Source organism: Paramacrobiotus metropolitanus, unplaced genomic scaffold (assembly GCF_019649055.1).
Source record: "Paramacrobiotus metropolitanus isolate TYO unplaced genomic scaffold, Prichtersi_v1.0 Parri_scaffold0000007, whole genome shotgun sequence".
Lineage (NCBI taxonomy): Eukaryota > Metazoa > Tardigrada > Eutardigrada > Parachela > Macrobiotidae > Paramacrobiotus > Paramacrobiotus metropolitanus.
In genome coordinates, this window is record NW_026570227.1 from 1,099,598 (window position 1) to 1,115,501 (window position 15,904).

At 43.8% G+C, this 15,904-nt stretch overlaps 2 protein-coding genes across 2 annotated transcripts; one reads left to right on the top strand and one right to left on the bottom strand.

Annotated features, from left to right (window-relative positions):
- Positions 1–4,953: 4,953 nt before the first annotated feature.
- LOC129582281 (uncharacterized) lies at positions 4,954–11,564 on the bottom strand. The gene is made up of 6 exons (XM_055473771.1): positions 11,433–11,564; positions 10,893–10,982; positions 10,203–10,289; positions 7,511–7,681; positions 5,597–6,253; positions 4,954–5,542 (listed from the first exon to the last, which is right to left on the bottom strand). Exons 1-6 carry the CDS (start codon positions 11,493–11,495, stop codon positions 5,516–5,518), a joined length of 1,095 nt encoding a protein of 364 aa, XP_055329746.1. The 5' UTR covers positions 11,496–11,564; the 3' UTR covers positions 4,954–5,515.
- A 1,025-nt stretch (positions 11,565–12,589) lies between these two features.
- LOC129582414 (uncharacterized) lies at positions 12,590–15,868 on the top strand. The gene is made up of 6 exons (XM_055473927.1): positions 12,590–12,662; positions 13,060–13,135; positions 13,719–14,132; positions 14,597–15,435; positions 15,521–15,693; positions 15,764–15,868. Exons 1-6 carry the CDS (start codon positions 12,590–12,592, stop codon positions 15,866–15,868), a joined length of 1,680 nt encoding a protein of 559 aa, XP_055329902.1.
- Positions 15,869–15,904: the final 36 nt, after the last annotated feature.

The following is a 15,904-nucleotide window of genomic DNA, read 5'->3' on the forward strand; positions in this document are numbered from 1 at the left end:
CGTCGATCACAACCGACGTGGTGTTCTGGAAGTGGCAGGACAAGTTCCCATGCGAAGACGACTCCTTCTGCGTCGTCCAGCCGTCAGGGGCTTCCCGACCGTACATCTACGGCAAACTGAACCAGCAGATTGTCGCGCTGCTCTCGGCTTTGGGCATACCCGACGAAGCGTTGCTGGAAGTCCAAGAAGAGCACTATCAACGTCTGGAGGACATGTACAAGGACCCCGTGGTGGCTTTCAAGGTGCTGAGCGGTGTAGGCAAGCACGCGGAGGTCAGTGAACTCACCGAGAAAGGATTCAAGTCGAAAAAGGTTACTGATGCGCTGAACGTGGTTCGCCGTCACATCATGCACAAAAGCGTAAAGGAGAAGAACAACGGGGACAAGACGAAACTGAGCGTCGTGGTGGAAGAGTCCCGCTTCTTGCTCGCGGTGAACGATCCCAACGAAGCGGAAGACGGGCAGTTGCGGGAGGGGGAAGTGTACTTCGCCCCGAGCATCGACGGCGTAGCCACGCCTCTCTTAAGGAAACTGGTACTGGTGCGGAATCCCTGTCTGTTCCCAGGGGACATCCTGCTGTGGCGGGCAACAGGATGTTCCCTGCTTGAACAGTTCCGCCGAAAAGCCTTCTAGCTTAATCGCTGTTTTGAACGGAACTTAGCGTCTTGTACCAAATTTGTGGAGAATGCGTGCCACCCTCGATAACTCTCCCTTTGCAGGTTACCATGCACCGCAAGTTGGGAGGCGCTAAAAACATGACGCGCGAACAGTACGTTTCAACTTCATTTTATTATCAGTGTTCGTGTTTCTCTTATCTGCATGCACGTATCACTGCATCACGCAAACATTTTTTTAGCGTATCCCTTCTCCTTCGTTGAGAACACTTCACGCTAACTTTCTTACAAGCATTTTTCTTTATTAATGAGCATGATGTATGATCAAGGGGAGCGTTCGTGCATATCAGTCATGAAGGGCAGCAGGAGTTTCAGTGAATGTGTTTAGCGTTTACAAAACAAGAAAGGGTGTCTATTGTCAATAGAGTAAACTACAGAGGGTTATTCAACCAATGTGGACACTTTTTAAAACATTTCTGCTTAGCCGTCGCAAGCTCATTTTACTTTTTTAAAAATTTTATTAGGTAGCCACAACATCCAGTCATACTTTAAATTCAACCGAGTCAAGATTTCGTCATCCTGTAGCTCAGGAAAAAATTAAGTTTGTCCCCCCCATGTTGGCAACAGTTGACCAGTTGAGCTATAGGAAATGGATCCCCTTTATTCAAAAAATAATCTAAAATTTAGGTTTTGCCATACTCTATTGAAAACCTATCAGGGGTTTCGAACAATCATTTTTCAAAAGGAACTAGTTTTTCGATTGGCAAGCAGCATCGTTGTTTTCTCAGCAGTGCTCCCGGGATCACATCTCTGGTTCTGGATGACTTCTTCTTCCCTGCCAGGGTTGATCCGGGGAGCGTCTTTCTCGACCAGTGAACATTGTAAATGGTAGAGAAAGACTTGTTTTACAATTTTATTCTATGGAGGGACGAAAAGGATACCTATAGTTCCGTGCATAAGAATTCGCGCAATGAGCATGGCTCCTGCGGGTCTCTTCCTGTTTTTGCGTTTTTTCAAACCGTCCTACCACACGAACCCGCAATAATTTGAAATCGTTTTTGCTATAAAAAATATTCGGATCGCCGTTTCTAACAATTAAAACCATCCAGATTCGAAAAACAGACGATCCTTTTAAGGCCAGATAATCAAAAGCCAAATTTTGACTGGTCAAGGGGTAGAAGTCGGAGTCTTTTGGTCAACAGCCACTATGGCGAGCATTTTACAATGGATTTTCACCAAAATTTGCAAAAAACATCCAGACTAATTAGTCGTTGTACTGATATGCTTATGACAACATTTCTCGTAAAATGAAATTTGTAAGGAATTTTTTTTCGAAGTGTCCACACTTGGCTGAATAACCCTCTGTACTGATGGTTTATGGTGGTGAATGACCTTTACTGAATAGTTAACTCAGATGCGACGCTAACCCAATCGTTCTGCTAACGTTGACCTTTATGTAAACTGATTGAAGCTAACACTGCAACAACATCAAGGCTAAGAAGACATTCTAGAGAACACTTTCTAGACAAGATATTCCAGAGCTGCTAGCCATGCAAGATGACATTAATTCATTTACAAGAAGTTCTTCTCCCTCAAGCACTTCAGTGATTTCCGATCCAAAGTATGAAAGATGGGAGAACACGCCTTTAACTCAAAAGCACTCATAAACAAACCATGAGTCAACAATTTATTGATTGTTTTATGAAAGATTAAAGTATACTTAATGTCATGTATTGTCATGCGTAGGAATCGTATCTTTATTGTATCGCACTGGTCAGGAAAACAACTGAAAGGAAACTGAGGAATCGTAACTAGAGAACAGGGAAAACACAAGAGAAGTTGCTAAGAAGACAAGGACAAGGGACAGAAATAGGAAAGTATTAGAAGTACAATAAACACGTGAACTCAGTATACTACACTTAACACAATACTAATTGGCTGATACTTTTTGGCCACTTCCTTCCGTTGCAAACCACATCACAGTATGACTGTCCATACAAACTATACTTCAACCAGTCGTACTCGTGACACTATGTAAAATGAAACAGGAAGAGCGGTGTATCTAGTGGTTTCTTTTACAATATAATTATTCATTAAATTCCATGTTAAAAGAATTAGCACGATACGCGTTTCATAGACACCGGGCGTACTTGGAAACCTTAACCGTCGAGTCACTGCTGCAGAACACGCGCGCTACTATGGACCGCTATGCTGTTGAGAGGCCGGTTTTCTAACTACGACTGGTTGGTGGAATGGTTGCTAGTGTTACGCACTCTTTTCCCGAGCAATGCCGGGTACGTCGTATTTAACGGACGCACTGAATTCGAACTGGGAGCGGAGCTGGATTACGGCGCAGTGCTGACAGCGAATGCCAATCCCAAAGTAGTGCTGATCGTCAAAGGGCTTCTGGGCCGTTGGTTTGGCCGTGAACGGACGGGAGAGCACCAGCAGGAGTGGAACTTGTTTTTTCTGTCCAAGAAAATGCAGGCTGACGGGGTGGCCTGTTTTCCCGAGCGCATGTTCTGGCTGTGTTTCCGTGGGGTGCACTGTGGTGTGGGATGGCAGGAGGGAGCGGCGTTCCCCCATTGCTTCTGGCCTGGTCACTATGAAATTTATCACGATGTACGCAGGGAGAATTCGGTTAGAGCGCTGTGTACCTTTGTGCAGTTAACTGTGGATAGAATGATGCAGCTGGACAACAGCGGAATGCGTTCCTTACCCTGGATTTCGCAGGCTAAGCAAGACTGTTAGATTCTCCTAATGTAGTGTAGACATGCTGTGTTATAATGTTAAGGAACCTAAGAAACCCTTGAGCAACCTCAAAATAACCTACAAAACCTGAGAACAGTTAAAGTAAAACCTGAAAATAGCCTAAAAAACCAAAGAAAATTAAGAAAACCGAAGAAAACCTTCCAAGAAACCCAGGATAACCCGCGAAAATTAAGCGCGCCGAATGCGTTTGCGGCGAAGTGTCCGCGACCAGACGTCTTGCGGCAAAATGTCGCAAAGTCAAAATGTCTCAATACAAACTGTCTAAAACCGAAATGTCCTAACGTCAAAATTTCCCGCGGCGAAAGGTCTTCCGTCGAATTGTCTTCGTGGCGAAAGGTCGTGCGTCGAATTTAATCGCGGCGATATATCACACTGCCAAATGTCCGGGTGCGGAATGAAAGTGAATGCGTCTGGGTGCACAAAAGCCATAAATTTAATTCTTGTCCTATCTGCGTTTTAGCGCTATTTTCGGATCATTTTGTTTCCCTGAAGGAATACGCTGCTAAATAACTGAATGAAGTCCTTTGAATAAACCGGCCGTAGACTGGGGATCACAAGAAACGCGGAAGCGAAGCCGAGGCTGTTTCTTGTACAATTATGAATTGCCGGTGTTTCGTATACAATTATGGAGCGATTGACCTTGAACAAAATTGAGCAGGTGATATAAATAAGCAAAGCGACGTTTAGAAAAATGTAGCAGTTTATCACATTTAAAAATCCCTGCTCTTTCGACTCAAATTATTTGTTTACAATCGGTAGCGTTAGTTGTAAGTTGTTTCACAATTACTCGTACTCGGTAATCACTATCATCGTAATAAAGATATAATCACTATCGTCGTAATAAAGATATCATGGCATTTTCGTTACGATGTAAGTAACGTTAACTCGTACATTTCTTGCGTTTTATTTGCGTGCATATTAAATTATTTGCGTGCATTTTTGTTTGATGCGGCGTCATGGGGGATCGGTTTCTGAAAACATATACACAACGCGACCAAAATATGAAGGAAAAACTGCTCGCTGTCGTTAACGTGGCTCTTTGGCGTCACTCGTATAACATTCTTGTTCACTAAACGGTGCTAAACGGATCGAAACAAGCGGTTCGCCTTCGCGCTTTTCAAAACACCGGAATAAATGTGTTTATAAAAGGCCCCTAAAAACCGAGTAATTTTTGTATGTACTCATGCAACAGCCAACTTGATCGGTATCAAATGTCGATGTCCAGTTATCTGTTTACAACGCAAAAACTACGAGATGCTTGCATACAGTTAGAAAAGCACTAAGGCCTTCACGAGATCCTGTGCTACACAACCGACATGTTAACGTTTGTGTCGATTTAATGGCAATCTTCTGCGTGGGTCGCTGCTTTTCATTTTGATTGACAATTACTGCGCCCAATATTAGTTTTCCAGGTTGGTCTGTTTTGCGCAAAAGAACTGGAGCGGATGACGAAGTCCAGACAAGAGATAATCGTTACGATCGGATTATCTCGCTCGTACTTTTCCGTATGTGGGCGATATCGCCGACAACATGCTCTGGTTCAACGATGCATGCCTCTTCAACGTCCCCATGACACGCGCCCGTTGCAACCTGATTGCTACGGTAAACCCAAAGGTGCTGCGAACCACCGCAGGCATGTGCTGCAGCCGGTGGCGGACACAGTACGGTCTCGCTGACAGAACTAGTGGATCGGCTTACATCTTGGCTTTGTTGCGGGTATTCTTTTGTTGGTCCAATCTTTACGAGTTTACTGCGTATAAGTTCATCTTATGTCTGGTAGTTTCAATGATATTATCCGGATCAGGTGATATTAAAATTATTCGTGGTTTATGGTTGTCAGTACGAGTATGATTCGACTACGATTTTCTTAAATTTTCACGGAATGAGTTGTAAAAGTACATGGCAGGCGCGTTGCAGAGAAATTCGAAAAAAGGATAAGTCTCCGCATCTTTCCTCCTTGATTTAAACTGTCGATTTGTAATGTGTCGCTTAGGAAAAGATCCCCGGATGTTTAACGTTTTCATCCTTCAGAGTACCAAACAAGACAGACAGAGAATAAACAAAAGTCATCAGGATTAGCAGTGCAGCAGGCCATGACCGCTCAAAATCCAATCCAAATCCCAGCGACGTTTATTGTTCCGGTACGGAACTAGCAGACTGCAGGAAAAAAATGAGTTATTTCATCGTACACTATTTAATGGAAGATGGTACCTTGTATCTTTTCAGCTCGTCTTTCTCAATGTGATGACGGATATTCTGTAACGCAACCAACGCTTCCGTAGAGTGCAGCGATGGAATCCATTTCCCACCGGGAAGTATCCGGCTGAACATAAACTGACTTGCAGTGGCCTTTGCCGACATTTTCGTCATTTTAACGCAGGTCCATTCGCAGCCAACAGTGATCATCAAGTAAACGTGCTTCCCAACGTGGTCGGCGGCAAAGGCAAATTTCCCTTGCTTTTTGGCCTGCTCTTCGGCGTGTTTTTTTAGCTCATTTATTTGCTTATTGTTCACCGAATAATTTTTCGCTTCGACAAGCAGCAAAGCTTGGTACTTTTTGCTCGGCTTGCTGGCGTTATGGTCACACTTTAAAAGCGCCAGGTCGGGAATATTAGTACGGGCTCGATTAGTAGGGGTCTTATGCCAAGGGTGCGCTATAGCAAATTGATGCTGGATAAAAACATCGCCCATGTTGCCAAACACAAAATGCAGCGTTTCATGGAGCACCCCATAAACGTAGCATTCAAGTTTCCGCGGTTGTGCGCCCAGGTTAATCCAAAGGTCCTTGACAAACTTCGGAAATTCGGTTGGTTCTACAGGCGGCACACAAAGACTTCTAGTTTCCCGGATGGGCCGCGATTCATCGCCCTGCAAAATTTTTAAAGTTAACGTTCTTTCCGGCATCCTGCGTGGTTTTTGCCGAAAGAAAAATCCGGGCATGCAGAGACGTTTCAGTCACCTTGACTTATTACAACAAAGATACTTTAATCGGATTACAGTTAATTAAAGCCTGACAATTTGATTGGAGCAAACTGAAGTCCGTAGGTCAGAATTCGATTAGAGCCCCACATCTTGCTTGGAATATGACCTGAGCCTGGACGTTTAAATACGATGGCAACTACACACGAAAACTGTGGTCGGAACACAATTTTTGCTGAAACACAGATTCGAATATAATCAAGTGAGCCCGCGTTTCTGATTCAAAACATGTTGCGGTCGAATAAACAAAAGTACCAATGACCTTTGGGTCGCCGAGTGTCCTTTAGATCGCCATCGATTTTCATCATGATTGCTTTAAAACTTGACATGCTGAATCGAACTGAAGTCTCGGGGACCTCGAACTCAGGTTCCCAATGTCGCCACCTCGATTTCTACGGTATAAGCACAGTTTGACGTGGACGTGAACTGACATACTCGGGGTGACCTCGAACCTGGCTCGCCAAGGTTTGAGGCCGCTATGCACAACCTGCATGAAATTTGCTCATGGACTGCATGATCTAGAAATATAGGAAACGAATCAGAAACGGATAAGAAAATTTGTCCGTTTCCGGGATAAATGCTAATTTTGCGTTTCAGGTTTAAGGTCATGTCTGTAGTCAACTGGATGGGCAAATTTTCCTGTGGATTTTAACTCGGCTAATGTGGACTTTGATTAGTATACAGTCCAACGGTTCGTTCACATATCTTATATCTCCAGTCGTTGATTTTTGCATTGAGTCACTAATCGCAATTTATTTATTCCGCGCAATTTGCGCGGGGTCTGCTAGTACGGGTCTGCTAGTCTCGTACACGGTACAATGTACAACATACATACTCCTATACAACCAGCTACGTGGTACCTGGACGTTTTTTACTTCAGTCTCCTATACTTATTGCTTCGCATCAGTTTCTTGGAACTAGCCTATTACTGTTAACTTTGTGAAACTGCTATTAAACTTGAGCCTTCAAAACTCTTGTACGGAAATAGATACTGTGATGAATGATACAGGTTGACAGCAGCGAGCTGACTAAATAGGAAGTACAGCAAGTGATAAACACGCAGTAACGGAGTTGCTAAGTACGAGTACAACAGGAATAATACGTAAAAGAAGATTCACGAGAACCCCACAGTTACTGACAGCTTACCACATTTAACACCACTGGCACTATGGCATCCACCTGTGCATGACCATAAACGTCGAGGCGTTCCAAGAAATGTTCGAATTCCGCCCTCAAGGAAAGTTGCGGATTTTCTGCTTGCTTTCTGGTATTTTTCGGGCGTTTCAACAAAGCTTCTACAACAGCATCGTGAAACGTCTACAAACAAAATTATAAGCATTCGGAAAAAGGAGTAAAGTGCTCTTAAAAACTCTGTTACGGCTACATTTTTTACTAGCACCAGTCAGCCATAGTACTAGTAATCTAATGCAACTGAACAGAGTTGTTAACAACAGTTTGTACCTCGTTATTAAGCTGTAGCTAGTAGCAACAGAATTAACACAAAGTGCAAACGCGGGCAATTTACTTTACAGACAAAATTTAAACAATGAAAAAACAACCATAATCTTTGTCTACCGTGGATTAAAAGGTATCGTTCTTGACACGGTCGTACAATTTCCTTCCACAGAAGCCAAACTATACCGCTGCTCAAGAAAGCTGCAGAACGCACTTTCCCATTCAGCCTTCAGCTCCGAATTTTCCGGCCCATAAAATGTTACAATTCGCATAATGCCGACCGAAAAACACCCAGCGTCACAACCACTATTAAATGGATAAAAAAGCCTTTAAAGAGGTATCGATTTTTCAAAGAAGAATACTTAAGACGCTTCGCGTTTTCTGCTAGGTGGGCCACGCTGCCAGCCTTTTCGAACTTTTACACCAATAAAATTCCTTTTAAATTCTCAATTCCATCCATGGGCCCGAGTACGGAAGCCGCGTTGCCCCTTTGAATATTAAATGAGAGGAGTTAGTGTATAAACTCGAGCGAGCGAGCGAAATCCGCCTGTGTGCTGCTAGTCGTGTGTCCTTTTCCTTCGCTATAACGGATGCCGGCTTACCCTGAGGGCCGAGAGTTTCAAAGCTGGGTGGGGCAAAAATTGAAAAATGTATCTGCTTCCAAGATACCGGTGCAATCTGGCTTTCTCGTCTTCGGCATGGACAGCGGCGGATCCGCGTTAGGGGAAGTGGATAACTCATTAACTTTTCTTCATCAACTGAATATTTGCGCGAACAATCGGTTTTCACAAACTATCGGATTGGATCACAAAAATACGGATTTTGTGGCTAGACATGATCTGCCCAAGGTGTATCGTTGCGGTCAACAGGTCACCACACACAATTTACAACTCATCCTTGGTTTGCGACCATTTACGTAGCATCTCGTTAGGATTGCTACATTGTCGCAGTTCTTACTTCTTCCCACCTTTTACTTGGTACAAAACCTTTCTTACCGTTCTTTTGGTTTTGCTTCGCTTTTAACTGAAGTAAAATCGGTTCTATTCATGCTCTGCTGTTTCGAACTACCACCTGTTTGTTCACTAGTCTGAAAATACGTGGAGAATTCCCACTGGATGTAATTGCATCTGACTTGTAGGGATTCAGCTGCTCAGAACCCGGCAACGCTGCTGTTTTATATAATCTTCGTTCAAAACCGAAATTTAACCGACGTTCAGGCTCTAGATTTTCAAAGTTTTAAACACTCCTGAGTGTTGTAACACAGTAACATTTATTTTGGCAGACATTTACCGTAATGCAAGCCACTTCGCCGATTTTAGGTAAGTAATAAACGATACGGAATTCAAAACTACAACAGATTTGGCACAAAATTTGTTTCAATCCAGTTTCTAGCCAAAGTACATGTGTGTGGTGAAGTGCAGCAAAATTAAAGCTTCAGTGGTTGATCAAAATTTAAAACACGTGTTATCAAAAAAGCGTTACTTACCAGGGCACATTTTCCCCGTCCAAATTCAGAAAATTCTTATTTTTTGTAAAATGGTAGTATACTATCGTAGTATGCCTAAAATAAGATTTTCATCTGCCATGGTCAAGGGGGCGTGACCAGACAAGAATTTAAAGTTTGCGTATTATCACATACTATTCAATGCAGTGAGTACAAGTTATTCGTAATTATTTCTGTGTTACTTTCTAATGTAGTACCGTAGACTTTGCAGTTGTCAAGTGGATGTAAACGAAGGCCACGTTTTTTGGCACGTGCCATTGCTACCTGAGTGCACATTTTCGAAAATTTATTATAAAGTACAGAACGAGTATGTCGGTATCTGTTTATTATGTAGTAAAGGAAGTTTTTTGGCACAGTTTACTTCATACAACACTAATCGATTTTGGTTTCAAAATTTTTTCGAAAATGAGTACTCAGGCAGCAATGGCACAAACCGCCGCACGTGGGCTTCGTTTACATCCCCACTTGACAGTTGCAAAGTCCATGGTACTACAGTAAAGTACTACACTAACACAAAAATAATTACGAATAACGTGTACTCACTGCATTGCATAGTATGTGATAATCCGCAAACTTTTAATTGTTGTCTGGCCACGCCCCCTTGACCATGGCAGATGAAAATATTTTTTAGGCATACTACGATAGTATGCTACCATTTTACAAAAAATCAGAATTTTCTGAATTTGGAGGGGGAAAATGTGCCCGGGTTAATAACAGTACATCGTTACCTAATAAAATACGTTGCAGCCAAACCGAAAACCAAACCGAGCCGAGCCGCCAGTGTGATTATAACCGGGTCGACTGAAACGTACTCAGCCACCAGCGAAAAACGGAAACCAACTACCGGTATTGCAATCTCGTACAAGTAACACTTCCTACCTGGACAACTGCGTCGAAGATGTAGTCTTCAGCACTATCCAAAACGTCTGATTTCTCGACAAAAAAACGAGCGAGGTGGGTAAGCAACTGCAAAGACATAAACCAATCCATTAATACAAATACATAGACTCGATTTCTTTAGAAAACGAGTATGCGCAGAAAAGCTAATCGCAGAAAAGCAGAAAAGCGTAGAAAAGCAGAAAAGCAGCGAAATAATGCTTAAAGCTATGCTTCGTCAGTGTGCCCAGGTTCTGTACAGCAATCAGAGACTGTGCGCGTGTGTAGTCGGCAGAAATGTTTACGAGTTATTAATGATATAAGATCAGAGAATACAGTGTTATGACCTTTGCACACAGTTTACCGTATGATATATCGTAATTGTTCCGCTGACAACAAGCACAAATATAAATAGCTACGTATACTTAGTCAAGTCGTGACAAACTGGCGTGAAGGCAGGCTTACGATCCCACGCGGTCTACCTTCTGATTACCTCGTACATTGCCTGAACCGACGTCAAGCGTTAGTACATCGCATCCGCGTGTGCAATGCTAACGCTTTTGGTTTTTTTTTGAATTTGTTAAATTTGATTAAGCACGTAATGCCACGCGAAAGCATCCTGTGCAGTGTACAGTGCTGCTGTTGAGTATTAAACCTTCTGGTTGCTTTTTACTTTCGTACAAAACCTCCTACCTGGTTGACAGCGGGAACGGAATCGCCACCTGCTTCCTTGTCACGAACCTCCGTTGTGTTGACAGAAAGCCTAGCTACAGCGTCAAGGAGCTAAAACGTTAGAAGCCAAACCATTAATATAACTCAACGTTAAAATTCATTTTAATTAGTGTTTAAACCTGTGAAAGCATACCGATATGTGCACTGGCTGTTGCCTATTAAAACTTTAACTCAACGTTAAATTATCTAGCTGTTGCTGTTCATCTACAGAGACGGTAAGCGAAACCACCTATCTCTGTTGCTCAATCGAAACCAGATCCAGCTCGAATGTGATATCACCCCTTAAAGCAACAGCGTAACGCTTAACATTTTGTCCAAAGCCATGAAAAAAGGAGAGTAACGCCCCACGTGGAGGGATGTTTGATTAACTACCAGGCTGACTAATTACAAGCCTCTCCTGCCCATGTAGAGCATTCCATGCACAGCGCTTATGAGTATGTACTGCACTGTGGGGTGACTGGTTTGCTAAACGACGAAGGTGACTTGCGGTGTACGTTTTACCTCTTTATGCTCATCAAGATTCTTCTCTTCTTGAAGAAGGAATTTGGCAAATTCTAGCGCCATCGTAGCTATTAACGCCGATCAATTTTCTCAGGAAATAACAGCAAAGTATGCGACAATGCGATACGTTTTCAGAGCACCATGGTCAAAAGGTTCAAAATAAAAAAGATAGTCATAAATGACAGTCGCTTGACAGTTACCAGTAACATTAAGCCGTCTAAGCGTATTTCTTGTGACTCATGCTAAATCGCTGATCCCAAAGTGACTGTCGGGCTTGGGAGTGCCTCAGTATCGCACACTGAACATTTCCGGTAAGTACTGGTACGTATACGTTAGGTACTAGTACGTATACACTTACCACTTACCAGTACATGTACATTTACTAGGGTAGTACGTATACACTTACCAGTACATGTATAATATTGTATGAGTGCTTATTCGGATATTGTGGTAATATGGGAATCCTAGTCACTGGTTGGTTTTTCAGTTTTATTAGGCTTGTAGCTTCTATCATATGTACTGGCTGCCTACATAATTATATCAATGGTGTTTCCGTGTTAGCAGACGTTTAAGGCGTCACATCAAATGCCACCTGTAGTCTGTGTGCAGGTGTCTAGTTCTACTGCCTGCAAAATTTATGGTAGTGAGTGCAGTTTTGCCTACCTACCAGTGTTGCAGTGCATACAGCCAGATCAGTGAGATCACCATGAAGAAACGAAATTTCTCACGTTGACCCAGGTTCAGTGTCCGGTACACCAAAACCAAATGCCTACCGTTGGTGTCAACGGTCGACTATGCAAATAAGTTGTCCCGTACGTATTCCTAAGAGCCAATTGTATCGTCGCAAACAGTGCGCCCCTTAGTAATCTATCAGTAGATTTGGTATCTGATGATAAGTGATCATTCTGGCGCCATTGGGCGCCACCCCTGATCCACTGCCCCCAGAAGCAGCCACCCCCAACTGCCCCTAAAATTAAATTTTAAAAATAATAAAATTGCTACTAAATGTAATCATAAAAATAATACAATAAAATATAAAATCTTAATATCAACTTACAAATAAAATATAAAAATAATAAGACTTATTATTTTGGCGCTGCGTACATGGTTAGCGGCGATTGTTTCAGCCGCCTCCGGGCTGCTGTTGCTGCAGCACTATGGGCAAGCAAATTCTTGCTGTTGATACAACTGCGCCGTATCTGCAGCGCGTACGACTCAGATACGGCGCAGGTAGGTTGAATTTTACCTGCCCTGCGTCCAGTTGCTAGGCACACGGCACTGTTTCGCACTTCGCATTCAGCTTGACGGGTCTTCGTTTCAAATGCTAATGCATTAACGAAGAACCCGTAGGAATCTTTTGAAGGTTTTTGATCCCTCCAATGCGGCCGTTCTTTTGTTTCTGGTGCGGTTTCCTCTGCTGACGAAGTATTTACAGTAAGTTATGTTGTTAATTCACATACACCATGTTTTTCGGTTTTATAGGCACTCAATTTATTTTTATTTTATTTATTTTTATACAATATTTGTTTAATAATGTACTTCGCGATGAAATAATGTACTGCGTGATTTAGCGTTTAACCAATGTTCATTTGTGTAACCCAATAAATTTTCTGTCATATTTTTATAGCTGCCCAGTGCGCTCTCGGCCTCAGGTGTCTGGATTTTCAGGCCAACAAATGTTTGGTGGAAGTCTGTGATTATAGGTACGTCATACGCGCCTGTGCGGAGCTTCTCGCCTGTAAATTTATTGGAGCTTTTAATGTTTTAAATTAAATAATTATAGTTATTGTAAAAGAGAAAACAATTTCAAGAATTTCGATAGCAAATAAGTCGTTCTTTATGAGGTCTAAGAGAAAACCGAGCCATTCTAGTTTGTTGTAAGCAAAGCATACGATTTCTGTTTGAAAACTGGATCCAAACCGTGGATTCAAATCCTATGCTATTTACGAGAAACTTAAATGCGTCGATTTTTTCTTAGATTTCATAAAGTACGACTTGTTTGCTATCAAAATTCTTGAACTTTTTTCTTTTTCGTTTGAGATATTGGTTGATGGTTTTGGTAGAAAAATGCGCAAGGTGTAAGTGTTAATACCAGCAGGCCGAATGCCAACCACGAATTTGCCTGTTTGAGTACAGAAAAGTGCTTGGGTGCGCGCGTAGTAACAGCTTTTCGCAGTCCACTGTTTATGCATGGTGATGCAATTTCTTGAATATTTTGAGTAATTTTGTCATGGTGGTAGACGCAGCGCAGGCCTCTGTTGGTTTACTAAAAACATTATTTTTTAGCCTCGTGTCGACCGCGACGGTTCTGACCTTTCACCGTCACCATCGTTGCTGCGCACCACTACGTCCCATTTCCTGCTGTCCGCTCCTTCCGCCGCCCTGTGTGTCTCCGACTCCGCCTTCCCTGTCTGCAGCCTCGCCTCGCCATCCTCCACCTCCGTCCACTGACCGCTTCCACCGGTGCAGCTGCGGCAGGGCTCTCGGGCTAGCAGCAGTCTGCCGGCAGTACTACCGTGCGGGCTTTACGGTCAAGCTGGTGTACTGCCTTGGGGTCGCGGTCGCTTCCACCACAACAGCGGGCGGTGCTCTCGGGCTAGCTGCAGTTGTGGGCCAGTACCACCGGGCGGGCTACCAAGTTAAGCTGGTGTACTGTGCAGGAAGCCGGATTTCATTTACTGGAGCTGCTACATCGGAGAGGTACGTTTTCTCAAGTATTGTAGAATAATTGCTCCTTCAGTTGATAAAGTAATCGGGTTCCATACTGGGGTTGCTTTGCACTGCGATTATTCGTAAGATTAAGTGTACGAATATTTGATAGCAGGACGGCTTAGTCTATATAACTTGTGTTGCACTTTAAAAGTTTAATACAGATTAATTCAGTTTATCTGGCTTAAGTGCACATACGGGCACAACCAATGCATTTATAATAAACAATGAAAAGCGAAAGCTTGTTCGCCTTGAATAATTTGATAATTTTTGTGATAATTAATAACTGACGAGCGCCACACAGTTTTGAATTTTGTCGTAAAGGGTGGTACTGTCGGTAGACTGCATCTAGGCTCACTGTGAGCGCAGCTGGGAAGGGGGCGCTCGAAACAGACATAATCTGGGCGTAACTTGATTTGTCAGCGCACATTAAATTAATGCTTTGGGTTGTCAAGTAGGCTGAAAATGGTTCCGATGACGGGATTCATCTCCAGCCCTTCGCCAGACTGGATAAGAGGGCTTTGTTTACTGAAAGAGAATTTCCGTATCATGGACCGACGCAAGAATACAACAGGAATTTCCCAGCGGCGAATGTCCCGCGCCCAAAGGCGCAAGCTGAATGCGGACTGGGTGGGCATTTTCATGGAGGCCCGTGTGATTCTTTGGGGCGACTCCCAGCTGCGCCGGCTCTACTTTTGTATGAACTTGCCGCATCGATTTGATCGCGCTTCCCATTTCAATATCTTTGCGCGGTATGGCTCCATCAACGGCCGCATAATTTTCCAGTACACGGAGAGCGGTGCGACATATGGTGAGCTACTGGTGGACCTGATCGACCGAGCTCGTCGAGAGTATCCAGCCGGACCACCGCCCAGTCACCAGCGAAAGAAGCTGTTTCTGCAGGCGGGGACCAATAACATGGCCCGATTTATTTGGAACGGCGATACCGCGAACACGGACGAGCCAGCGCGTACCGTCACTGTCTCGCTGGAGGAACATCGCAACCTCCTCCAGCAGTACTTCGCGCCAATCTTTGTCATCCCATGTCCGCCCATTAAGCAGTCCAAGCTCCCGTTTGATCACCCTCCACGACACGAACCGAGCTGCAGAAGGGCGGTGAATTTGCTGAATGCAGCTCTCCGGACCTTCTGTGCTCGCAATGCAGAGCGTAATTGGCACTTTCTGGAGGTTGCCCGTGATCTGACCATGTGCGATGATGGGATTCACATCCACGAAGCCGAAGCCGAGTATTTACACGGTGTTATGGATCATGCCCTGACGGTGGTGTCCGAGGGTAAGTCGATGAATAAAAGTAGTGTGCATGGTACGGATATTAGCGAGTTATTTCAATGAATTAACAATAAATTTGACTTTTGCAGCTCGCCGCGCGCATGTACAAGCGGAAGAAGATCGTCTGCGAGAGGAACGGGAACGGGCTGCCAGGAAAGCGGAAAAGGCGGGGAGGCGGACCGCGAAGCGGAGGCTGAACAGACCAGCAGAGTGGAAGAAGAAGAAGGAGAAGCGGAAGCAGCTGCAGCGTGAGAATCCGGAGGTAAGGGTGGTTTGGCTTTAATTTCTTAGTTTGCATATTGACATTTTCACTGGTCTTGGGCTCTTTGTAGTTGGCACTGGAGAAAGCCGAGCAAAACCTGAAGAAAGCGGAACAGCACGTCAGTCGGCAGCGTCAGGAGGTTGAGCGGATAAAAAAGCGCATTAAGATCGGATAAATGTTTCGGGAATGCTTGCAGGCATTCCGTCGTTGT

Coding starts and splice junctions, on each gene's coding strand:
- LOC129582414 (XM_055473927.1), top strand. CDS start 12,590: ATGGGCAAGCAAATTCTTGCTGTTGATACAACTGCGCCGTATCTGCAG. Junction 13,136..13,718: donor GTGGAAGTCTGTGATTATAG/GTACGTCATACG, acceptor ATTATTTTTTAG/CCTCGTGTCGACCGCGACGG. Junction 15,694..15,763: donor TGCAGCGTGAGAATCCGGAG/GTAAGGGTGGTT, acceptor GGCTCTTTGTAG/TTGGCACTGGAGAAAGCCGA.
- LOC129582281 (XM_055473771.1), bottom strand. CDS start 11,495: ATGGCGCTAGAATTTGCCAAATTCCTTCTTCAAGAAGAGAAGAATCTT. Junction 7,682..10,202: donor TCTTCGACGCAGTTGTCCAG/GTAGGAAGTGTT, acceptor TTTTGTTTGTAG/ACGTTTCACGATGCTGTTGT. Junction 5,543..5,596: donor ACGAGCTGAAAAGATACAAG/GTACCATCTTCC, acceptor TTTTTCCTGCAG/TCTGCTAGTTCCGTACCGGA.